This window comes from Photinus pyralis, unplaced genomic scaffold (assembly GCF_008802855.1).
Source record: "Photinus pyralis isolate 1611_PpyrPB1 unplaced genomic scaffold, Ppyr1.3 Ppyr1.4_LG6, whole genome shotgun sequence".
Taxonomy (NCBI): Eukaryota; Metazoa; Arthropoda; class Insecta; order Coleoptera; family Lampyridae; genus Photinus; species Photinus pyralis.
This window is the reverse complement of record NW_022170663.1, coordinates 28,551,868-28,577,679: the sequence shown is the minus strand read 5'-3', so window position 1 is coordinate 28,577,679 and position 25,812 is coordinate 28,551,868. Positions and strand designations below refer to the sequence as shown.

Genomic DNA, 25,812 nt, shown 5'->3' with positions numbered 1-25,812 from the left:
TTGAAACTTACGCACACTCAGTTTCAGTGAATGAGGAGATGTTTTTGTTGGGTAGGGTAAACCGCCGAAAGAAGTCGAGACCAGAGAGGTTGGTACCGAACTGCGAGAATTCTGAAAAATGTACAGAGTGAACGTTGTCTTTCGACATTTTCGCAGATCTATGATTGTGGCTACCGACCCTATCGAGAAAGTCTGTTTTGCAATTTCTCCTAAGAAATCCACGAACAATAAAATTTAGTTTCTGATGTCTACCAAGACAGTGCATTTAGCCATTTCCCAAAAGAAACTTGGACTTTATCTTGAAGTTGTAGAGCCAAACCTATATCTAATATAGGTACACTTTTTGGAAATCGTGAAAAGTGATTAGAAAAATGAGAAAGGAAAATACCCAAGAGATTTATAAGATGGACGTGGGTCGTAATTAAATTGGACACAAACAGTAAGAAGATAGCTCACATAATATTAAATCTTGGCTATCACGTCTAGTCTAGTATAGTTGAGACAGTGAACGTTTCGACGCGTTTGATCGTTTCCCCAACGAAATTAGATTTAGCCGAATATTTTTGGGATCTTCGTGTAACAAGATGCGTTTTTGCAGAAAATTTTTTCTGTAACGAAAAGTGAAAAGAAGGTACGGAGATTCCGTTGGCGTATCCAGTTTAGTCATTTCTTCTGTTACGAAACAGTGAGACATCATGTAACACGCATTTCCTGTAGGAGTGAATTCAAAATCGGTAATTATTGCTGGATGATCATAAAATGGGGCTGAATTAATAAAGGACAAATTAGCAATTAGTCACAATCAAGGATAATGAAATGGAGTTAATTAGTCGCGCGAATGTCGCTATTATTATCTGAGATGGAATGACTTTAATGACGACAATTTCTAAAGAGAAAAACCGTTAATTGTCCAATCGCTCCGCACGCTAGGAGTTATATATCATTGTAAAATATGGGTTTCTTGACGCAATTGTTACACTAAAAGAAAATGAACGCTAGATGGTGACGTCAGACAAGTCGATATGTTAATGATTGTTTTTCCTTCCATCGCAGGATTTTTATTTCACGCTTGACCAAAAAGCCTTCTGGAATACTCTAAACCATTACATTCCGTAAACCAAAGGGCATATGGTAGTAAAAGCGATCCTTTTAAATGGACAAAAAGTGACCGCTTAACGACATATATGAGTTACCATCAGATTATGGTGTGTATTATAAACAATCATCATCACACGCAAAATACGCATTCCAAATTAGTTTCGGAAATCATTCGACTAATCTTGAGGTGATGATTGAAAGATGCAGTTTACAGCCTATGGGTACACTGCGAAATGTTACGCTTGCAAATGCAACTGATTATGGGTTTCGGCCGATACAAGTTCCAGTACACCGACTTTCATTATTTTATGTAAAAAGCGTGAAGTAAAATAAGGAAGTAAAGGTTAAAATGTGTAACCAGCAGAAGAGTAAGTATATAAAATTCTTTACTGTTGTGTAGAAAATGTAATTATAAGGTTTTTCTCCAGCTGTCTGTATAATTTCGTACATTTCATTAAAATTTTCCAGAATTCCACTGTAGACACTCCTTGGGGAGACTAAAGCGTAGTAGACAATTTTACAGCAGATAATAATGTCGCGCGTTAAGATAACAAGCGAGTGTAAAACCAGATAAGAGTCGAAACTCCACAGTGTTGCCGGTTTTAAAAACTACTGCAGAAAATTGCAGTAAATAAACAAAAATGCAACTATTAAACTTCGAAAAACCTGAAGCCTAGTTTGTTCCTGATTTGAAGCAGTCAACGGTCACTCTCAACGAGCAATCATCTTAACCAGGCGACACCATAGGTCCGATTGTATTGCAGAAGACGTTCCACCATCCAATTTTCTGAATTGTGGCTACCTTTCAAAAGGAGAGAATCAACTGTCACTTGGAGAAAATTTCGACTCATCGGCTTACAGTAAAATTTTTACCAGTGCCGTGGGGATACAAATTCATTTTCTAACCCCTGTAAATGTAACTAAGCCGTTACATGCTAGGTACCATAATCAGTATCCTCCCGTGTACGATCTGCAGATCGTACACGCTGGAGCACACTTTGATGGAAGAGAGTAGTCCGCTACTAACGTTTCGTCCAATCTTCGACAAAAGGTTAATTCAATATTGCTTCTTTGGCACCAACGAAACACGCTGTGGGTATCATGTGTTCAAGTCCAAAAATGGCATGGAATCGAAAAAAAAATCCAAAACTCTTATGGGCTGAGCCTCTCAAAGATCAATAGATATTAACCGTTGAGAATCTTTAAAAGCCTCTAATGGTTTTCAACCTTCCCGTATGAGAATCGCCGTACAGGCGATTAGAACACGCCAAGCTTTAAATGTTGGTTAGTTACTTCAACTATGACATATAAAACTATCATCTTGGACTGAAATAAAAGAACCTCTCAGATCGCTTTTTGGAAATGCAAAAGTTTTGAATGAATGCACCAAAGGATAGGCCTTTGACATTTCCTGCATACGAGAAATATGATTACTACTCATCCACGCCAACAGCTTTTCATATTCTTTATAACCGGCTTATCTGTATTTGGATTTTGCAGGTACCAACTTTTCTTTTGCTTGTGTAACAAGTCAGTAAATGGACGATGTATTACCTGTTTCAGACAAAGCGTCAATATGATTTTACTTTATTTCCCTTATTTTTGAATGATAATGCAGGTATAATAAAAGAAGTAAAAACTGTGCACAACTCTTGCAGATAAAGCGCATTTTTTTTACCGAAATAGCTTTTGTTTTGACATCACCAATGGATATATTTCTTGCAGACGTCTCAAACGCCCTTTTATGAGTACCCTCTTCCGACAATCCGTTCTTGAGGTATAAGGGAATATACCCGATCACAATAAGAGGTCGAGGAGGAGGGCTATGGTTGGTAGAAATTAATTCCGTTCGTTGAAACCTTTCATTAGAGTACCATGAAGGATAAAACTAGTTCCACCCCTCCTCTCCTTCCGCCCCGTACTTTTATAAGAGGACAGAAACGGCCCCTTTCGTTGAGACCTTTAATTAGAATACAATGAGAGATAAAATTAATTTTTAAACCTCCCCCCCCCCTCAGGCCCCATCGCTCACTGATCTCGAAAGAGTCGCACGGGAAAGTTATAGTTTTGTACAAACCAATTTATTTCGATGAGACCTTTCATTAGAATACCATGAAAGGTAGAACATGTGTTTTCTCCCCCCCCCCCCCCCCCCATTTTCTAAGTTTAACTTGGCACCACTAAAGGCATCCGTATGCAAAACTGCAAAAAAATTCCAGGACTCTATGTAGGACCATTCCCCTAGAAGTAGTTCGAAACGGCAGAATTGGGTCCGGACGGACGGACAAAACGCAAACAATAGCACATTTTTAGTGCATTTTTTAAGAATTAAAAAAAATGTGCTATTGTTTGCGTTTTATCCGTCCGTCCGTCCGTCTAGACCCACTTCTACCGTTTTGAACTAGGGGAATGGCCCTAGAGTCCTGGAATTTTTTGCAGTAGGTTGCCTATACCTTGAAGGTGTGGCAGACGGCCACAAATTTCGCTGTCTAAAAGGAGGGCCTTCCCACGAATTATTTCCTAAGATGCTGTTTTTGAAAGTACAACGTGCATAACTTTTATATGTATACGACAACCAATTGGTCTTAGATTTTGCATACGCATGCCTTTAATGGTGCCAAGTTAAACTTTAGAAAATGGGCGGGGGGGGCATGTTCTACCCTTCATAGTATTCTAATGAAACGTCTCATCGAAATAAATTGGTTTGTACAAACTATAACTTTCCCGTGCGACTCTTTTTCGAGGTCAGTGAGCGACGGGGTCTGAGGGGGGGGGGGGGGGTTCAAATTATTTTGATCTCTCATTGCATTCTAATTAAAGGTCTCAACGAAAGGAGCCGTTTCCTACCAACTACTGCCCTTCTTTCTGTCATCTTATCAAAGTACGTGGTGGAGGGAAGGGGGAGTGGGAACTAGTTTTATCCTTCATGGTACTCTAATGAAGGTCTCAACGAACGGAATTAATTTCTACCAACCATAGCCCTCCTCCTCGACCTCTTGTCGTGATCGGGTATATTTCCTTACCTCAAGAACGGACTGTCGGAAGAGACTACTCACAAAGGGCGATAGAGACGTCTGCAAGAAATATATCCATTGGTGATGTCAAAACAAAAGCTATTTCTGTTAAAAAAATGCGCTTTATCTGCACAAGAGTTGTGCACAATTTATACTTGTTTTTAATTCTTAAAAAATGCGCTAAAAATACTGTAAGAAACGAGTTTATAATTATTGGCCTTTAAAACACTTGCAAACTCGTTGCGTGTGCTTTAAAGACTTGACTATACACTTGTTTCTTAATATACTATTATGAACTGTTAAAAGAGCTTTTAAAAGGCTTCGAGACCTTTTATGAGTTCCCTAGAAGGTTTCAAACAGCCTCCAAAGCCTTTAGAATGAGCATAATTGATTGTAGAGTCTTTACGAAAGTTTAAGTGTTAGAGACCCTTTAAGAGTCTATAACCTTTAAAAGTCTTTAACAGATGAGCCTTTAACAGGTTTCATGGGCATTTGAAAACTTTTAAGAGTATGAAATAGTCGTCAATTATCTCAACATCCTCAGAGATTTTTATAAGCTAGGCACACCGTTTTATGGCCTTGAAAAATCTGGTCCTTTAAGAGACTAACTCTAACTCAAGAATTTTTTTTCAGTACGTTAAATTAGGTTTCTTTCTAAGTTTATGAAGTGTTTCCAAGAGTCCTCATAAGTCTTTTATGAAATTTATATAGTATTTAAGATGCCTTGCAAATCCTTGAAGGAACTTTAACATCTCTAAGAGTATTTATAGCCTTTAAAGCCACTCAGATCGGTCGGTTCTCTGGGGTCTCTAATGAGGTCTTTCCATCCTTTAAAGTCTCCAAGAACCTGCCACACAAATAGCTCGAATACGAATCTAATACTGACAACTTGCTATTTGACATTCCAAGATGTTGACCTAGTTATGGAATGAACAAACAACCATCTGAGACATTTACGATAATTCCACCTATTCAACCCGGATGGCAGAAATTACCATGGGAACGACCGTAACAACAATTATAACCATAGCAAAATGTACCAACTTGGTAAATACGTTGCATTATGGCACAGCCTACTTTTGTGATGGTTGAATGGATTGATTCAATCAGACTGACCGTCCCCCAGTCCTTACATTTTCCCTTAGTGATCCCTTAGTGGGTGGAATGGTGGAGGGGAAGAAATTTCGGTACTCTCACAAAGGGTCTTCACGAAAAGAATCGTTTTCCATTAACCCTCATAGGTCCCCCGTAAGCAGAATCGGCCATAACTCTTCATGTATAAAGAACAACGTCGCGGAGGAGGGTACATACAAAGAGAAAATCAGTAATCTAGTCCACAAGCAGCATTTTGTGGGGCGAACACCTCAAATGTTAACAGCTGGAGAACTGAGTGTTCCAGAAGGAAATTGATAGATCTGACCCATGCGCCTTAGTGGAGTCAAAACTTAAAATGCTAATAATTATTTATTTTTGTCTGTTTTTGTGTGGGCTAGGATTCAACCAACCCAACTCACTATACATTTACAAATATCCGCCCCATGCGCGAACCCAGATTCGAACCAGCTATCCTCAGTACCGCAGTAGGGATTCCACTTCATTGCACAGCAGACGGATCAGTTGATTGAGTTAGAACGTTAAATGAATGTCGGAAGAAGGCATTTATAATGAAAAAGGGAAGATATAAGCAAGAGGAATCTGTCGATGCCGTCAAATATTTCATTCGAATATTGCGATCATGATATCAAAACGAAAAAGAACGAACAAGAACGACAAAGAAAAAATAGAACATCTGACAAAGACATGCCGTCTCGCAAAATGTCGCTTCGACTACATTTTTCGGGCCCATCATTTGCTTGAGATTGTGGTTTGCAACGCATCATTACAGAACAGCCCTTTATGTGTTAGGGTTACAGCGAGAACTTTTACTTAACCACTAATTCCATTAGGAAATAGAGCAAATGACCCCCCGTGCTACTTTTCCCTACAAAACGTGTAGAACCCTCAAAACCTCCATGATCATGGGAATTATTGAGTACACCCAGTGGTGGAAGCATTGATGGTATTATCTTTAAGATTGTCCTAAAACTTTCAATTGTAGTTATCGTCGCTTTCGCCGGAGAACCATCAAATCTTCCTTTGAAGCCCCAGACCCCCCGGTGCTACGTCCTCCACTCACCAAAGTCATGTTGAGGGTGAGATGTAACATAACCCCGCAGCAAGGGAAAATTCGAAGGCCCTTGTCAAAAATATAAGACCTTTCCGGGGGGTTAAATATTCATCCCGCCTCTCTTAAAAAATAAGAGGCATTTCCTGTGACTGTGGGGTCTCAAATGGTCAATGTCCTTATGGTTGCAGACAACTTTTCTTTAGGAAAAACACCCCGATCCAAAATGCCTGGCTTTCTTTATCAGTAAACTTCAGAGTATTTTGACAATCACATTCATAATTGACAATGGATGATATTTGCATAAATAGCTGGCAATTCCCAGGCGATGTTTTCCTTTTCCAGGTGATTTGCCTCACGATATCAAGAAGGCCATTTCTGGGTATTGTTCTACACACAATGCTTTATTTATTATATTAGTATTAGTATAAGTAAACATCGGACAGTTAATCCTTTAATTAGTCATTGTCATTACCATATCATTATACTAGCACGTGATACACAACTTTTGGATGATGATGAATACCCCTTTCCGGACTTTTTGATGACCGAAAAGAATTTCTCTATACTAAGATGATGATAACAGAATAGCACAATCTTTCAACTACTCGTTATCTGTCTATCGCTTACACCATCCGACTCGATTAGAAATCATGCCATCATTTTTGATTGCAATCACTTTTTTGGAAGCGGCAATGTAATTTCGGTTGTGTCTATAATTAAATGATGTTCGAAGAAGTCTTAAGGTTATCGTTATGTCACAGACAATATACGATAATAGTCTAGTAAGACTCTTTTATCGTCTATATTTATATTAATTTATCGCGTATAAAAAATTTATTATTCATTTAGCGGTATGTCGTTTACCATTTATTCGCTACCAAACCCTTATTGGCCTCAATCGATAATCAAAACGTCGATAACAGTGTGCAAATACGCTTTTACTTTAGGTGACCACGTGGATTTTGGGTGGTAAGACAATGACAAAAATTCGTAGCACAAACACAAGGGCGTTTCATGAGTGTAGAGGATAGTATAGATTTTAACAAACTGCCCCCATGGCCATAAATCACTACTAAAGCATCGCGGTACCCGACGTGTGTGATTTTATGCATCTTTATGACCCAGAAAATTGAAGACACAAGAAATTTGAACAAATCCAAAAAAAAGAAAGAGAGAAAAAAGAAAGAACAGAAGAAAGGGAAAGAGGTACAAAAAGGCAAACGAACAAGGTAATTGATTTAAAGAAAAACAAAAAAGATGATAAAAGTAATTTTAGGAACAAAGTTTACCATTGGCAAAACATGAAAAAATTAGAGAACGTTCAGCACAGAAATTTAGATTAAATACGAAAATAAGAGGTGATACAAAACAGGAGGGTAGGGGGGGGATGGAAGGACAAAAGCAGAAAATGAGAGAGAGAAAAAAATTAAAACCTAACAATAAGATCAAGTATGTTAACGAAATCTAGAGCAACATTGCGGCGCCATCAAGTCGATAAAGGATCAGTCACCGGCGATAAGAAATGAAGACAGATGTGACGCATTCTTTCCAGGAAATATCATGTGTTTGTTGTTCGAGTACTCTCGCGTTATCATGTGTCTGCATTTTATAAATTTCAGTACACGTGAGTGATAAATCAATCTATTTAAGCACTGGTATAAATTCATTAATAATTAATTGTAAATAAATACATTACATAATTAAATTTACGTTACATTATAAACCATACAGTCTCTCTTGTACTTCGTTTTGCGTGTATCGGATTAAAATTAATCCCAAATTATACAAAATACGTAATTCTTTAGTAGATTTTAAATTTATGATATGGATGCCAATAATTGATACATACAGAAGAAAGAAGTTTGTATCTCAATCTAAATTCCAAAGCAAGAGACTTCCATGACCGCAACTATACAAGAGGGTATCTATATGAAGAATAGTTGTGCGACTGATCAGATTATGAAATAATCCAAAATTCCATTCGACTGGTCAGGTAGGAGTAACAAATTAAAAAATTAATTATAAAGCTTGTCGGAAAATAATTAAGAGAGAGTTTAAGACATAATGTTGAGTAATCGGTTATTTTATGCTTCAGGTTTTCTTACATTTTTCAAATAATTTTAAAATCATTTTTTCTGTGCCACCTCTAATCAATGGCATAAGTTCTCCGCGTGAAAAAGTTCATGATCTTAATACCGGTTAAACGATTAGAATTACTACGTTTTCTAAATTGAGTAATTATGATTAGCTGTTACACATTAAGCGGATCAATGAGTACCAAACGTAGAAAAAATTAAAAATATTGACCCCTAATTAATTAGTATTAGTATTGATCTCGGTTAAAATTGTTCTAAATTATAATCGTGAGTCCTTGAACCGTATTGTAGATGTCCCCATGTAACTAGACGTCTAGGACTAGAACGAAAACGTTTAGTCGCAATAGAGCGTTTTGTGTCTCTCCAATCTCCACTAATACAAAACACAAATTTTCTCTAACAAATTCCACGACACGTCCTAAAAATACTCCCATTAATATAATTTCGCTAGACCGGTTGCAAATGTATATCCCGCACGTTTCCAGTACGCGCGTGGATGTCACGTGAAAGATCACGAGCGAAGCAAAATAAAAGGAAAATCAAAAAAATCCTTACTTCGTCCGCTTCCATTTTTGCGTTCGGAGATCCAAAGAGTATAGCGACGTAAAATTGGACCGGGCACTGTTATAGCGTGAAGTCTGAAAATTAAAGATAAATTAATTGTTCAGTTTATCAAAAAAAAACACCGCAAGAAGCTGAACGTTAATTAAGAGTTAAAAAATCCCACAATTATAGTTTTGTTGTGTTTTAACAAAATAATATGTATTGTCAATTTGTGTCATACGGGAGTTGGCACGTAATCTACATACCTATACGCTACTTTTCGAAAATCACAATATACGGTTCGATTAGGTTCTGTTTTCAATTCGTTTTCGGTAGCCGCCGGAAGACTATGAAGAGTAGCAGAGCCCAATTTCTGGCTACTTTTGCCGTATCGATCGTCGCAATTTTGTTGGTGTGAAATCGAACCTGTTTTCAAAAATTGTTTTAAAATCAACAATCTGTAACGGGGACCCGTTCAGAGGAGTAAAATCTGTTGTGGTAAGTTTCACATTTGCCGTATTGTAGAATATCGGCAAAAGTGCGCAGTTTTGTTTCTCGAGGGGACAGTCGCGATAGCATTTTTCTTTTATAGAGCGTTAAAAAAATTCTGTACCGACCGGGAATCGAACCCGGGCCGCTACAACGATTAAACGGCAGGCGACGACGACGGCTGTAGATAATACAAAAATTTGCATTCTTCTGCAAGTTTAATGCCCGTTTGCACCGACAAATTTAAGCGCAGCTTAGCTTAAGCGTCCCTTAAAACCCATGGCAACGATTATTGAGACAATAGTTGCCATAGATTTTAAGCTACGCTTAAGCTAAGTTCCGCTAAAATTTGTCGGTGCAAATGGGCATAAGTAATTTTTCACAATTCCGGTTTAGCCGGAAATTAGCTTAATAATAATTAATTCAATAATAATTGACATAAACGTGTGTCGAGATGCGATTTTTTTCGATATACAGTGCGTTCTAGACAAGAGGGCCACCTCAATATCTCTTTTATTTGGCGAGATACGAAAATTTTGTCAAGTTTAATTTTATATGGGATATTACGATCTACCGGATCGCATATTGAAACGTCCGGTATAACTTCCGGTTTAACCGGAATTGGAGGCAACTTTTGATTTTCAAATGTAATTCCAATGTTTTTTTAAGATATTTGAAAGGAGTAATCAATTTGGTATATGATAACATAGAATATGCATATAGTCAGCAAGCAGAAAAAAGGACGTGTAACACAATAAAAAACGAGCTGCTGAATTGATACAGATGATACGGGTTTATATTACAGTTATATGGTATAAATTTCAGTTAGTTTAGTTAAGATTAAAAAAAGAATTAAAACAATTATAAAAAACGAATATTTACGTTTCTATTTTATTTACTGCTATAGATAGAGAATATCTTGGATTTGCTACTTTCCCATCTTATAAAGCGACAAATCAAAAATATAATTAATAATCTTAAACTCATTTTATTTGCTACAGCACTTTAAATCTGTATATTAGTCAATTTTCAAAGGCACATCGCCGACTTTAATGCCACATTTCCTTTCAAATGGATAAATGCGCTTTAGAAATTATGAGATAGGCGAGCTGGCCGAGTTTGCCTTCGGAAACCGAGCGTTACGTGTAACGACCACAGAATATAGAAGCGTACTCTATATTCTGTGGCGTTACGCATGAGATGATTTTACTCCCGTCCAAAATACATAGTGTATACAGACCAATAAGTAGTCACTCCAACAAAGAAGAGAGAATGATTAAAGGGCTTTGAGATGAGATCGGGCGCATTCTTCATATAAAGTTCACCAGATTTCTTCACATTCTAAAATAATAACTGTTGTTTTAAATTATTTTGTTTTTACTTAACTGTAAAAAACGCAAGAAAAAATAACAGGGGTGGCGTGAATTTTGTGTAATAATTTTAGTGTGCCGCCAGACAAAAAAGTTTGAGAAACGCTGGGTTAGATGGTATAGGAAACAGTTTCAGTAGGGATATATTCGTCGTATTTTCGTTTGAATATAAAATATTGTTTAAAAATCGACGTGGTTTAGCATATACATAATACAGGGTGTCGGTAACATCGCCATGCTATCCTACTCAATTTAAGACACCCTGTATGTTACCTTTTTTAATGCATTTTGTAAGAATTAAAAAAAATGTGCAATTGATGTGCGACTGACTGCGTTTTGTCCGTCATACCGTCCGTCCGTCCGGATCCACTTCTACCGTATTCAACTACTTGTAGGGGAATGGTCCTAGAGTCCTGGAATTGTTTGAAATATGTAGCCTATACCTTGAAGGCGTGCCAAACGGCCATCAAATTTTTCTGTCTTAAGAGGGGGGGGGGGGGGCATGAGATGCTGTTTTTGAAAAAAACGTGCATAATTTCTACATACGATAACCAATTGGGCTGCAATTTTGTTTGTACAAACTATAACTTTCCCACGCGACTCTTTTTCAAGATCAATTGGTGACGGGGCCGGAGAGGGGGGGAGGGAGTGGAACTGGTTTTATCCTTCATGGTATTCTAATGAAAGGTAGCAACGAAAGGAATTAATTTCCACCAACCACAGTCCTCCGCCTCGACCCCGTATCGTGATCTATTCCCTTATATCTCCAGAGTATATAATCGGAATAGGGTACTTCTCACAAAGGGCGAGTCTGGAAGAAATATATCCATTGCTGATATCAAAACTGTAAGAGCGAATATTTCGAAAACGGTTTGTCGGAGGAAAGTACTCTCAAAGGCAAAATGAATCTATTGGACGAGTGAAGTGGTGAAGTCGAAGCAAATACCTCGACAACGAAGTGTCGGAAGAGGGTACTTATGAAAAGCAAGTGGAACGTCAGGACGAGACACATCTATTCAGTGCAAATACCTGCAGAATGTAGTGTTGAAGGATTTTGAATGTATGCCACACTTTATAGTTGTTGTAGATTACGTAAGTTTGTTTCCTTGGAAACTGATTATTATGTGTTGGGAAAGAGATTTTGAAAAGATTTAGTGTTGGAGAGTTAAAATCGCATATATATCTGTTGAAAGGAAGCTAGGGCGGACAATTACTGCATCCAGGTAAGTGGTAGAATTTGTCTCCTAAAAAAGTGAGCTAGCCTAGGTAAAACGCCAAAAATTTAAAGTACATGGGGTCCTATTAATAAAAATCACAGTGATAGGCCATATCTTTGGAACCGTTAATTGCGCAGCTTGGGGAAAATAATTTTGTTAATAAAAGCGACAACGAGAAATCACTGGAAATTATTTTCGAGTTTCTAGATTTGCCTCTAGAGGGCGTACGATTTATGTTTAAGTAGAAAAATGATTGTTTCCCTAAAATATACCCAACAAACATGCATAAAAAAATACATTTTCACTATTTTCCAATAATCTACGAAAGGAACTTTGCCAATTTAACCGAATCTGTAACAAAGATGGCCATATTATCCTACCTAAATTTAAGACACCCTGTATAAAGGTAAAAGTGTTTGGGACAGCTAGATAGCAGATCAAAATAAAGAATATCCAAGCACGACATATGCTGCCACAGACAAGGGATGGATAAAATCGGAAGTGTTTAAAAAAGATGTAAAAACATTCATACCTCATTTGTACCAGCCAAAGAGGAAATTGATATTATGGAAGCTAAAATCAATGAAGGTGGAATATCAGTTGAAATGGAAGAAGATCAACCTGATGATTTACCAATTGGAGTGGAAAAAAAACCGGTCCTCGACCTGGTTCCTCTAAGGTAAGAAATCAATAACAGTAGAAAACCAAAATCGGAACACTTTCGAAGAAATTTTGCTGAAAATGCCAAAAGGGAAATGAAATAGATAATGCACAGAAGAAGTCCAGGAAAAAAGTATGTCCCAGGAGCTAAGTTAATAGCAAGTGATGACGGCTGAAAAAATCAATGTGAGGCTCAAAAGAAATCCCGTATGGAAAACAAGTAAGTTGATCATACAGAAGAGACGACTAGCACAGAGCAAAGGATCTATACCGACCAAAGGCAAAAAAAAACTAGTAGAGGGAGAAGTAAAGAGATGGATGTGCAATACGACTCAGAAACAGATGAAGGAGATGTAGATTTGCATTTAGATGACGTAGAAAGCGATTTCGAAACACTTTCTGATATCGCCGAAAAAGACCTTACTCCAAGGGGGTCGATTTTTGGCCGTACGTTTCCTTAAAACGTATACGTATTCGTAAAGAAACGTATATTTGCAATTTTTGACCATACGTTTATATTGCGTATACATTCAATTGTGTTCGTTTTTCTGCGAGCGGGTAAATGGCGTTCGCAAACGCTCGTAACTGACGTTTTGTGGGTTATGTATTGGTTAGTGTTGAAGTTTTGACTCTTGAGACTTGAAAGGTAACAACAATGGATGAAGCTGTGAATGTGTTTGTAATAGACAATTTAGAGAATGCCGAACGAAATTATCGCCCGAATGTATCAGCTACTTCTTTCCATGAGTCTTGCATTTTCTTGCACGTCAAAGTCGTAGTTTGTTTCCCTGCTATTATATCGGGGTGGTTTTTTGCAAACTCTACAAGCCACCTTTTTTAGTTTTGCGTGGTATTGCACCCTCGCTTTGGCGTATCTATCGTGTTTTGAGTATTCATGCTAATCAGTGCCTAAAATATTATTATTCTTTAATTTGAAATGACTGAGCAATATCTTCACCTCACCACCTAAGCCCAAACCCAAACGTCAAATAGTCCGCTTTAGTTCTAATCAATCAATAAAGGCAACGTTGTCATATGCACTGTACGTTTCGGTTCCAGGCAGTTACGAACAGTAGTCAATTACATTTGGAAAACGTATACGTTTTTAAGTCTTCGCATCTAAGCGTATACGAATAGATGCGACTGGTTTCAAAAATCGACCACCAGACTATACCTATAATATTTTTTTACAAAAAAAAATAGTTACCGGGCGAAAACGGGTTTTTCAGGCAGGTGAAATGAATGGAAATTGGCAAAAAATAATTAAAACAGCTGAATTTTTCCGCGGGTGAAATCACGGGGATGGAAAGTGGTGTTTTGCAAATTGTGGCAAAACTATTAATTTTAGACGAAAATGTTGTAATGTAATGTGTAAAAGTTATAGAGATTAAAAAAATGAACAACTTTTGTATCTGCACTATTTTCACATAACCTCCAATTTTCCTAGAAAAACCGGAAAAACTGTTTTTTTCGTTTTTTATTCCTATTTTTGCGAAAAAAAGTCGTAGGGGTGTGAAATTTGAAGGAAACATAACATAAATTTTTTGAGCCCGTAAAGTTGAACCATTTCCAAGATCTCACGATTTCTGAAAAAAACCACCTCTTTTTCAAGGGGATGAAAAATCTATTTTTCATCGTACAGAGACAAGTTGGAGACTGGATATTGACTAAGCTCAATTCGGAGAGAAATATTTCTCAATACTTACACAGTGTTGCGTGTACAGAATTTGAAAAATTTTGTTGTTCATACCTTATTAAATAAATGTAAGCTTGATAAACAAAATGACATTTCCCATTGTCCAATCATTTCCAAATTGTAGTATTTAGGACCATTACAGAGAAAATTGGCACAAAATTTCAGGCAAATGGGTCTGGTCCTTACACAGTTATAGGTAATATAATTCAATAAATATCGATTTTATTCCCAAAAAGGCATTTGTCATTTTCGAATCTTAAAACGTAAAGTTCCGGTGAAATCTCAAAAATGAAATTTGGTGTGAATTCAATACCTCCCAATTTTTTATTAATATTGTCCTCATAGTCTTCAAACCTAGAAGGCGCAATTTTTAAAAATCCCGCTTCGAGAATGTTCCCAACCGAATCGTAATTTAACCAAATGCAAAACGAAATTTAAAAAAAGTTTATTTAGATGAGAGTGTTTCGAAGATATTGGTCGCTTGAATTGAATCAAATTCTATTTCGCTTTTCTTCGCATTTTCCTATATTGTAACGACTTAAACCGCAAACATTTTCATAACGGTTAAGCAAATGAATCGAAAATTACAACAAATACTGTTAGCCAATTAAAAAAACGCGCTTGATGAGAAAACGTCGTGATAAGCCTATTTAGTTCCTTATATAAAAAATAAATAATGCAATAAAAGCTTGTGGTTTATACCACACAAATCGAGCGTAAATTTAAGGCATCCTCATAAAGTTCCTAACTGAAGCGGACTTAAAAATGTGTAAACTATACGGCATAATACAACACAAAAATTCTGCAAGTGATACCCAGGGGTGAAGAAAATTCAATTCTAAAAATTAGAAGATCTCCTAGAAAATATAAGGATCCCGGAAAATAGCACAAAATCGGTGCATTATAATGAAGTCATCGTCAGTCTTCTAATTTGGAGGGCCTATACTGGGATCGATGCGAAGCATATTTCCGCCAACCGCTAGACGGACAATAATTTGCACAAATACTAATTACTAACTGCTACTCTCCACCGGCATTTAATTTTACCAAATAGAGAAAGAAAGTACTTGATATCAAAGCAATTTAATGAATATGGAGTGACAGTTCCGAGATACTTCTTTACCTGCCCATGTACACAATCTGTTATACTTAGGTATTGTTAGCGGCTCGCATATTTTGTCCGCAAAAATTATGCAGTTTTCGCACGTATTTCGGAAGCAGAAACGATGTGGCAATTTGGTCTGGGTCATTTACTTAAAACTTTCTAATAATCAATCATAAATAATTGACGAATAATGTACTTAAGGCATGTACTGTGTCAAAGTTAGATTAATTATTACACGTTTATTTTTTAAAATAGATATATCGCTCTTACCAGACCTCCATTTATCTTCATTCATTCCATACTTAACAAAACTGATAAGTCCACATGCTGTGCACCTCAACTAACGACCTCTCAATGCATGTACTCGTGTATGCTATGCACTGCTTGCTCGGTTCACTTGGAAGCAATAATCTCAATCTTTCAAGGCAACAGGATTGACCGCGCCGCTCCTACAGGTACTCGTTTTACCCCCACACCAAATTTTAAATAACGTCTTTAGTATACCTGAACTGGAAGCTGTTAACGCTCCAGAAGCGAAACGGGATTAGTCGAAAAATTTCATTCATCTAATCTTTGAAATTTACGAATGAGTAAAAATATGCCCCAAAGGTAACTTCCTGTTTTAAATATTGTAGTACAACGTTCTTCAATGCACGTTCGTAATGTCTTCACGGACTGCAATCGAAAACAATGCACCATCGATATCGAATGAGTTAATGTTACGTGTAAAATTAATAGTGGGTAATAAGGAATTAAGAATTTTATTATGTTTCGATTCTTTCGATGCGTTCGGATCATATTTGTATTGTTCCGTTCCACGTGATGATTAACTGATAAAAAACGTTTTATTTTCATTCGGAATAATCCTAGATAGCATAGGTATAGCAAGCGAAGCCTCGCATGGATAGTCATTTAACGAAATCCGCACACGAGCAGCGACTTTAGAAAATGCACATTTGATGAAACAAGCATTTGAATACAAAAGAACATCAATAAGAAGCTGTTTTCAATTATGGGTTGTACCCCCATGATTTACTATGCGCTCAATTTATACGACGCGACATGCTATCAATTAAAGATCAATATCAGGTTATGAGGGGCGGCTCGAAAATGAACGCATGTTGTACATGGTCTGGTCTTCAATTCAATGTAAGTACCTTATTGCGTACCAAAATTTATTTTCCGAAAAATCATGACCAACTTTACGACAGAATCAGACAAATTTTGAATTCAATGTACCACAACTCGTTTCCATGGTATCCTGTCGATTTTGGGAAATGCGGGTTTCGAAAAATCACAGCCAATTTCAAGCGAACGCCGGAAAGAACGGTAAAGTAACTTCTTCAAAATTCAATGTACCAAAATCCTTTTCCAATACAACCCTGGTATCTTAAAAAAACCATTACCTTACAACTCGATAACATTTAAGAACTATGTCGGCAAGTTTTTACATACAAAATTGAGGGATGCAGTAATAAACAAGCATAAATTGTGCAGATGAAGCGCCTTTTTTAAACCGAAATAGCTTGGTAAATGATTGCGTTACATGCTATATTTATGGATGTTTTCTTTCTTATTAGATGATTAATGGAGGGTCTCATCCATGGATATGTCTCGTCCAGACAATTCATTTGACTTTTGTGGGTACTTTCCTCCGACAAAGCGTTTTCGAAATATTCGCTCGTAAAGTTTTGACATCACCAATAGATATACTTCTTCCAGACATCCCAATCCCCCTTTGTGAGTACCATCCTCCGAGAATCTGTTGTTGAGATATAAGGAATTATTTATATCGGATCACGATAAGGAATCGAGGAGGAGACTATGGTTGGTAGAAATTCATTCCTTTCGTTGAGACCTTTCATTAGAGTACCATGAAGGATAAAACAAGTTTCCAGCCCCCCCCCCCCAACCCGTCTTTTGAGTCAGAAAGTAGGGCGGTAGTTAATATAACACAGTTCCTTTTGCTAAGCCCTTTAACTGGAATACCATGTAAGATCAAATCAATTTCTACCTCCTCCCTCCACCCCCCGTCCACGTACTGATCTCGGAAAGAAGTGGCGCCAGTAAAGTTATAGTTTGTACAAACTATTTAATTTCGGTGAAACCCTTCATTAGAATACCATGAAGGGTAGAACCATTGAATAAAAACACTATAAGAAGCCTAACGCTTATGGAAGAAAGCGCGACAAATCCCCTTGCACCCGCATTGGTTGTGATCACCGAACTCTGTTTGCGGTAAATAGGAGGAAAGCAAATTCTCATTCTTCTCAGTTTAAGAATCGACACTATTGACAGTGTTTCCATTATATTCTCAGTTCAATCTCTGTCGCGCTTTATTTCCACGGGGTTAGGCTTCTTATAGTGTTTTTATTCAATGGTAGAACGTGTGTTCATCCCCCCCCCCCAACCCATTCCAGCCATTTTTTAAAATTTTACTTGACACCATGTAAAACTTATGCACGTTTTACATTCAAAAACAGCATCTGAGGAAATCATTCATGAGGGGACTCCCCCTTGAGACAGAGAAATATGATGGTCGTATAATCGAACATATTGCAAAAAATTTCCCTAGAAGTAGTTCAAAACCGCAGAAGTGGGTCCGGACAGACGGACGGACGGATGGACAAAACGCACATTTTTTTTATTCTTACAAAATGCCCTAAAAATATGAAATACAATTTCCTATATCCAGTGAATGCGTTCTTAAAAAGTAGTTCAATAATGTTCTACATATTCCAAATGCACCCTTTTACCGTTTTTTGCAAATTGGACTACTGAAGGAACACGACTAAGCGAGAGAATCGAAATGAATTCAAATAAGCCCTTAAACAATATTTGTGTACCTTCTAAACCATGAATGTAGTCTACAATATTATATTCCAATATACAGGGTGTTCTTATTAATGTAAATACGGGAAGGGATAATTCTTTGGCTTATTTTGTGACTAAAAATGCATATAAACATACGTTCACAAACGCTTCGTTACTGATCTACGGGGTGTTATAGTTCTACTCGAGGTTCTGCCGTACATTTTATAATTTAACCCCTTTAGTATTTATAGAGATATGCAAGCACAAGATACGATGCCAACTGTCAAAACTAATAAAAACAAGATATGTATTATCTAAATAAAGCCAGGGCCTACTGGACCATTTTAAAAATTATACGTTATTTAACTAATTACGAAAAATTGATTTTTATTTTTTTCTCGAAAACGATCACAGATACCGCAAAATTACAAGGGACCGAACAATTTCTAAACAGATAAAAAAATTACATTCTTGTTTCACAATCTACCAGTGGCGCACCTAAAAAAAGTTTAGGGGTAGAAAATGGAACATGACCCCCGAAAAACAACACCCTGTAGACTCTCTCACATTTAAACTCTTCGGCGTAACTTATATTTCAAATTTGAGAAAATATCTCAAAAACTGCAGGAGATATAAAGAGAAAAACTTAAAAACGTGAAATTATAACACCCTGTAGATCGGTAACGAAGCATTTGCAGGCTTATGTTTATATGAACTTTTAGTCATAAAGTAAGTTAAAGAATTACTCCCTTCAGTATTTATATCACAGTTAGGAACACCCTGTATATATAGACTCTTTCGAAAAATTAGTTTGCAAAAACTTTGTTATAAAATCGTGTTTGTTGTAACGGCAAGTTACAATATTGATACCTCCCGCATTCACTGTATCAAAGATGAATCAAGTTTGTCATGTATGGGTGGTAATTCCCGGATACAAATCCAACTTATTCCTTATGCTTGATATTTAATGGTAAATTGAAATTGAAAACTTCTAGATAATTCCACTCATTATAAATTATATACTATAGTGCTCCTTGGCCGTCCAATCCTGACGTATTTATTGATCCACTAGATTGATCAAATTGATTGAAAAGGACAGTCGATAGGTCTCGTATAATAAATGGCTTCTTTGATTGTGAAGCTTCAACCCGATTACTCAAATTTACGTAATCCGACGGTAGGCATCAATGTCATATAAAATTATTATTTGCGCACAATCAGCTGCTTCAGACATGCAACAAGTACAATGTGAAATTCAACAAGTCCATTGTTTTATGTCTCAGGGCCGCAGGTTTTAATTTCGCGTGTTCATCTAACTGGTCGTGTTTAGCGCAAAATAATGTTCTAAACCGTAAATTATCCCTTGAATTTGAAAGTCACGAAACTTTAAGTTACAGTTAAAACGTTTCGCCTTATAGTTTACACGTGTTCAACTTCGCTACGCAATTTCTACGCAAGTCATATTTACAGGTTGTTGGCTTACCCCTGTCTCACTTCTAGGCGCGAAATCACCCTGCGGTAAATTACAGATAATTGACTACACTTCGTTCGCGGACCAACGCGATAACATCGTGTACAGTATTACTAAAAGTGTGCATTCGACAGGGGGTTTTCGGCAGACGAAGAGTTAGTTTCTGAGAATTTTATTTTTCGCATAATTGCGATTTTAAAAGCTAATTTCGGGAGCGGTTACGTATCATTGTAGGTGCACTGAAACTTTCGTTGGGTTGTTGTAAGAAATTTGTACAAGGAATTTTGTTCGCAGTCATTTTAGTATTCCTAAAGGAATCGACCCGTGAAACTTACTTACATGAAACAGATTTGTATTGCGTTCATTGATAAGAATCGAATTCAAACAAAGGTTTTCGGTTATGTTGTTTTATTGATTGGAAAACTGCATCTAATCTCAGTGATACGTTTCCTTTGGTTGAATTAAAATGTTGTTCAATTAACGCTTTAGATTTTGAATTTCAGGATTTTAGAGGAGGTAAAGGGATAACCGATACTACCAAAACAAGCCTATCTAAGAATATAACGATACTACAATTTCGTGCTAAGCTAGTGACGATGGCGACAAACACAAAGTGTCCAATTTCTACTAGCGCCAATCTATTTTGGTTGCCTAACGCAGATTTGATAACTCTCTCTACTACTATTCGGTAGGTTTTATTTGCGCTTGACCTTATCATTTGATAATAACCAAATAAGGAAGAGCATTATAATCCAAAACTGCAACACGGAGCTGGAAAAAACCCCTCGTACGTTTAGTTCAACGTTTCCAATTTGTAATCGTGGGTCGTGACCTAACAATTAACCTTTTTTTTTCGATTATTGCCGTCGCGATTTATGCCATAGCGCCACATTCGATAGCAATCGCGTGAAGGTTCCAAAAGTAAGTAATCCGTCAATCTAAAAATCTAATAATATTTGTTTATCACGTTTTTTACTGTTGAAGTTATCGGCCGAAAGTGTCGCAACGGGTGTGTTCACGTGATTGAATGAAGATAGACATGATTGACTTGTAAATAACCTTTCCCTACCCTTTTTTTTGATAAATGCGAATTTATGCGCCTTTAAAACAAACAAGATAAGGCTCTCGCACGATTTAAACCAACGGCCGGAAAAGCTAAACCTTTGGGCATGGTTTGATCAATATTCATTTCGGTTCACTTGCAGGAGTAAGGCAAAGTTCTCAATTCCTTGTTATTTTTTCTGATCAACGATCGATTTAACCCAATTGCTATTAAGTGTTTGTTTATGTAACAGTAGCAAAAAGTGACCGCACGCGTACTATGGCTGCAGTCTGAGTGAAGGTGAAACTCTGCCGATAAGAAAATGTGGCGCCAATAGACTAAACCATAACATCAACTGTTACGGAATAAAATGCTATGTCTTAATTAAACATGCCCAGGGAAGGGAAATTTAATTAATGCCAAACAAATAATATTATGTTATGGCTTTTTATGGAACCAACTGCCAGGATTTTAGAGTTTGTCCATCTATTGGAGCCTTCCAGTACCTACCAACGAACACTTCTACAGACTTCTACATCTGAATCCCTTTGTATGGGACCAGATCATTGCAAACTCACGTCATGGATTCAAGAACCTTTCAAATAACACTAACTAGACATTATTACCAAAATTTAAAAAAAACTATTGATTGTTTATGATCACAGCAAATAAGAAGCACTTGAGCTACCAATTTTATACAAAATCTGCCTTTCGCAGACACTACCTTGAAAATCGTAAAACAATTGCACTTTTGGGCAAGCGTAAATAAGGAAACATATCTGTCCACTCTTGAAATAGTTCTGTCTCACATTTTTTATTGAGAATTCATTGTTCTACTTGCGGAACAGATGATAAAATTTGTTTCGGCGTTCATTTTACTGCCAAAAATTGCAGGAATTTCTTGGAACTGATCCGCGCCATGAACATCTGTACGTCAATTGTTTTAGTCATTAATCATGGTATAAACTTATACCAAAAATTAATTCAAATGCATAACGCTAGACGTGATGCTCCCGCCACGTATTGGTGATTTCTCGAAGTTTTATATAAATTGCGGGTTCAGTTTACCATTATCTAACAGATTGTTTTGTTATAACATAATCAACACGTGATATTAAAAGATAAATGTTATCAAATATTTACAATAAAGTGTCAGGGCCAATATATAAACATAAGAACAAATGGATTACTAAACGTCAAAACAACTGCAAATATAAATAACTATGTCCAACTTGTTCCTGTGTTATCGAATGTGTAAGTCGTCAGCTATGCGTATAAGTATAGAATAGGATGAATAAATACTGTGATTCTGTAATTGTCAGCACTAGAGGGCCACAGAACAAAAAAAAGTGCTAAGTACTAACCTCATATCTCGCAAACGGCAGGATTTCTACAAGGAGAATAATTTTCGAGTGTTTCGATGTCATGGTTTCCGGATTTTGGCTTACATTTTTAACTTAAGAACCAAGTATGAATTGTAGGTTTCCTTTTAAATGTGTGAACTAACATATCAATATCTGGCAGTCTTTGAATTTTATCGTTCCCCTTTTATGTATTCTATGAAAGGAGAAAAACGCATGTTACGCCACTGGCAATATAACTTATCGGGAATTCAAATTGCACAAAGACGAAAACTGGCAGAACGCAGATAGCTTTTTGGTGGCATGTGTTTGATTTGTATAGTGACATAGATTCATCTATGCGTAGCTAGAAGTGGAATTTTTCACAGGTATATGTAAAATTTTATGTTTTACCAACTTTCAAGAAGTTGACATTTACCATGTTTGTTTATCGACTTGTACGATGGGTCGGGGGTTTTATTCCCCGATGTTGAAAACTACTATAATGTGCAATTGGAACTAATTGGAGTACATATTCTGGAAGGTGTTGAATACCGCTATTTTTCCTTCCTTGTAATCAATGAAGTCCCTAGAGCTATCCTCGTCTGATTAAGAGAATGCATTTGGATTTGATTGTTTTTGTTGTTTTAACGTATTTAATAGGAGTGAATACAGTTAAAATCGTCCCATAAATTATCGACATTTCTAAATATGATTATTTGAAAAATACTCTTAACAACCTTGTCAAAACTGGTTTTGTATGCGGAAGTTGCGAACTCGCCACGCGTGAGCCAAAACCTGTCATTTTCATTATAAATATGTTTTCTCTACTCACTTCAAACGTTGTATATCAATGGTTTGATTGAAAAAAAAACCGTTATCTAGGCCTCAAATATTTTGCAACAACAGCCATCAAGTCGAAGATGAGAAAACGTTCAGCAGCCATTTGGGAAGTGAAACCACATGCTGGTGGAAGGAGGATCGTGAGCGTAGGTCGGATAAGGGATTGAATAAATAAGTAAAAGCTGCAGGTACCAATCGGCAAAATCGTGGAGGAAAAATGTTCAAAAACCTTGTGGAATAACGGCGAAGCCAAGGCAAGGGCAGAAAAAAAGAAAGCCTTTACTCAGTGAATTGGAGGATATAACTTTCTGATTTTCTAAAAACAATTTCAAAATGCCTGCCGTAAGATGGCGAAGCCTTGAACACGGGTAACTATAGAGACAGTGTGGCTATACAGTGTACCGGGTGACCCAATAAGACTGTTCCTGGGCCATATATCGAGAACCGTTCGTCATATGACTTAGGGATAAAAAAAACAATTATTGGGTAAATCGGTCATGAAGAATCGCTGGAAAATATTTTCAAGTTCTAAAAATGACCACCAGAGGGCGTAACTGCCATCTTAAATTTTATAATTGCATTTTCTTTAAATTTCGCATAATAAACTAAACATTCCTTTTTCGCATTTTTAAAGACAACCAGTTTATCTATCATTTTCGTAAAAACAAAAACTCAGTTATTTCAAAAACAAAGATGGTGTGGGACGTTCAATTGTTTTTGCAATAACGTGCTTTCACTTCTTAACTGTTTGACCGATTGAAACAAATTTGGTATGGTTGAAAAGAGCATTCCTTGGACAATGAGAATCAACCAAAATATAGTTAATTTAATTGAATCCTTCTCCGCCAGGGGGCTAGTTTTGACACTATGACCCGAAATCCTAAAAAAATCAAATGGAATGATATGACTTTTTCTTTACGAAAAAGTAGCCAAATAACATTCAAAGAGGCCAGTGAAAATCGTTTTTCAAAATCTCGTTCCTAACCTCAAATATTGGGAAAATGAGATTCTTTATAACCACTTACCCAATAATTTTTTTACCCCTAAGTCATACGACGAACGGTTCCCGAGATATGGCCGAGGAACAGTCTTATTGGGTCACCCGGTACATATAGCCGGCCCGTGTGGCGCAGTGAAGTGAAAGATCAATAGCTCGACTGAGGGTTCGAATCCAGGTTCGTAGAACAACCTTATCGGACGCCTCACCCACTTAAAGATAAAGCAGGAGATAAAGGCAATATAATTATAAATACATAAAATCAATAAATAAACAGTGGTGGGGTATTTTCTATTGATAGCCGCCATGTTTTAACGAAATGCACTGAATTGGTAGAATTTAACTACGAAACCAAGCAGGCCCGTATCCAGGGGTTGGCAGGGTCGGCCGACCTTTTAAGCTTGCTGCCCGACCTTTTAAAATAAAAATATGCAAAAATAAATTAAAAGAAAATGTGACTTTTTGGGACGTTCATCATATCTTACTACCTCTGTAAAATATCTTTGAGATATTTTTAGGAAGAATCCAGTGGCGTAGTCAAAAATTAATTTGCACCACAGTTTCTGAAATTTGACCCAAATATAGTATTTTTTAAATGCAACATCCTGTAAGTATATCTTAACGTCAATTTTTTTACATTGTTTTTCCTGATTACATTGATGTACCACAACCTATATTTTTTTTAAATTTTCGTCATGAACCAAAGATCTAAAACAACTTTTTTGCGGTTTTTAAATACTAGTAGGCCATGTATTCATGGAGATTTGGTTTTGTTTATTGTATCAATGGTAACTAAGGCAGTCGATACTAACCAATGAAAGTGGCTTACGGTCATTTCAAAAATTTGAAAAATATGATATATAATTGTATAAAAAAATATAGGTTATGATACATCAATGTAATCAGGAAAAAGAAATAACAAAATTGAGTTAAGATATACGGGGCGTTGCGTTTAAGAAATACCAATTTTGGGTGAAATCTCAGAAACGATGTTCCAAAATTTTTTGTTTGACTGCGCCACTGGATTCTATGTAATAATATCTAAAATAAGCAGTTTTTGCCTTTTTCCTATCTTACATGGATGGTAAGATATGACAACGTCCCAAAAAGTCACTCTTCGTTATCATCCTGTATCTCAGAAACAAACGTAGCTAGAATGATTCCGGTTGTGGTATTAAATGTTCCACAAAAAAATGGCTCAGCCTGTAGCTTTAAAAACAGCTGAGATACACTGTAGTTTGAACCAATATAGGACACACGGTAAAGTGGAAAGGGGCCAATAATATTTGATAATGGCGACATTATGTATGTGCGACAGAGCACTTCGGTGTGACCCCGCGAGGTCATTGGAATTGACCCATTTGCAATAGGCTTGCTATTCAATCAAGATCAATTGTGAAAAGTTTGAACCGATGTGTTCACAGACAGACAGATAGGCCTCAATAAAAATGGTCAGAATTTCATAAAATTTGCTAAATTGTAACCTAAATTCAATTACGTGATTTATTTATTTACAATAATATTAATAATGAATTCATAACAGTCCTTTAATAGACTGATCTAAATTATGTATCACTCACTTTGTATTGAAGTTTATAACATGTAAACAGGCGGGCGTCACCTCGGTGTCGATGTTAGAACTGACTAACTAAACACAATTCGCCTGACTTATATAGCAAACAATAATCCTTCTAGAACATTCTGCAATATTCTCGAATTGACATCGTATTTCCTGGAAAGAAAACGTCACATCTACTTTCATTCCTTATCGCCGGTGACTAATCTTTCATTCACTTGAGGGCGACCCGATATCTCTGCATTTCTAGAATATTCGCCATTGTATTTAAGAG

At 36.7% G+C, this 25,812-nt stretch overlaps 1 protein-coding gene across 11 annotated transcripts in view; it reads right to left on the bottom strand.

Moving 5' to 3' along the window:
• LOC116173400 (glycogen-binding subunit 76A-like) overlaps window positions 1-25,812 on the bottom strand; it is a 170,698-nt gene that overhangs the window by 11,396 nt on the left and 133,490 nt on the right. For 2 of the 11 annotated variants that reach the window (XM_031490849.1, XM_031490851.1), the window contains one exon: window positions 8,931-9,013. The exons of 4 other annotated variants lie outside the window; for them this stretch is intronic. In XM_031490849.1, the coding sequence (XP_031346709.1) occupies window positions 8,931-8,945 (15 nt within the window). In that variant the 5' untranslated portion in view covers window positions 8,946-9,013. Of the gene's footprint in view, window positions 1-8,930; window positions 9,014-15,725; window positions 15,854-25,812 lie in introns of those variants that run through there. 5 more of the 11 variants (XM_031490845.1, XM_031490846.1, XM_031490848.1 and 2 more) reach the window with 5 other exon arrangements.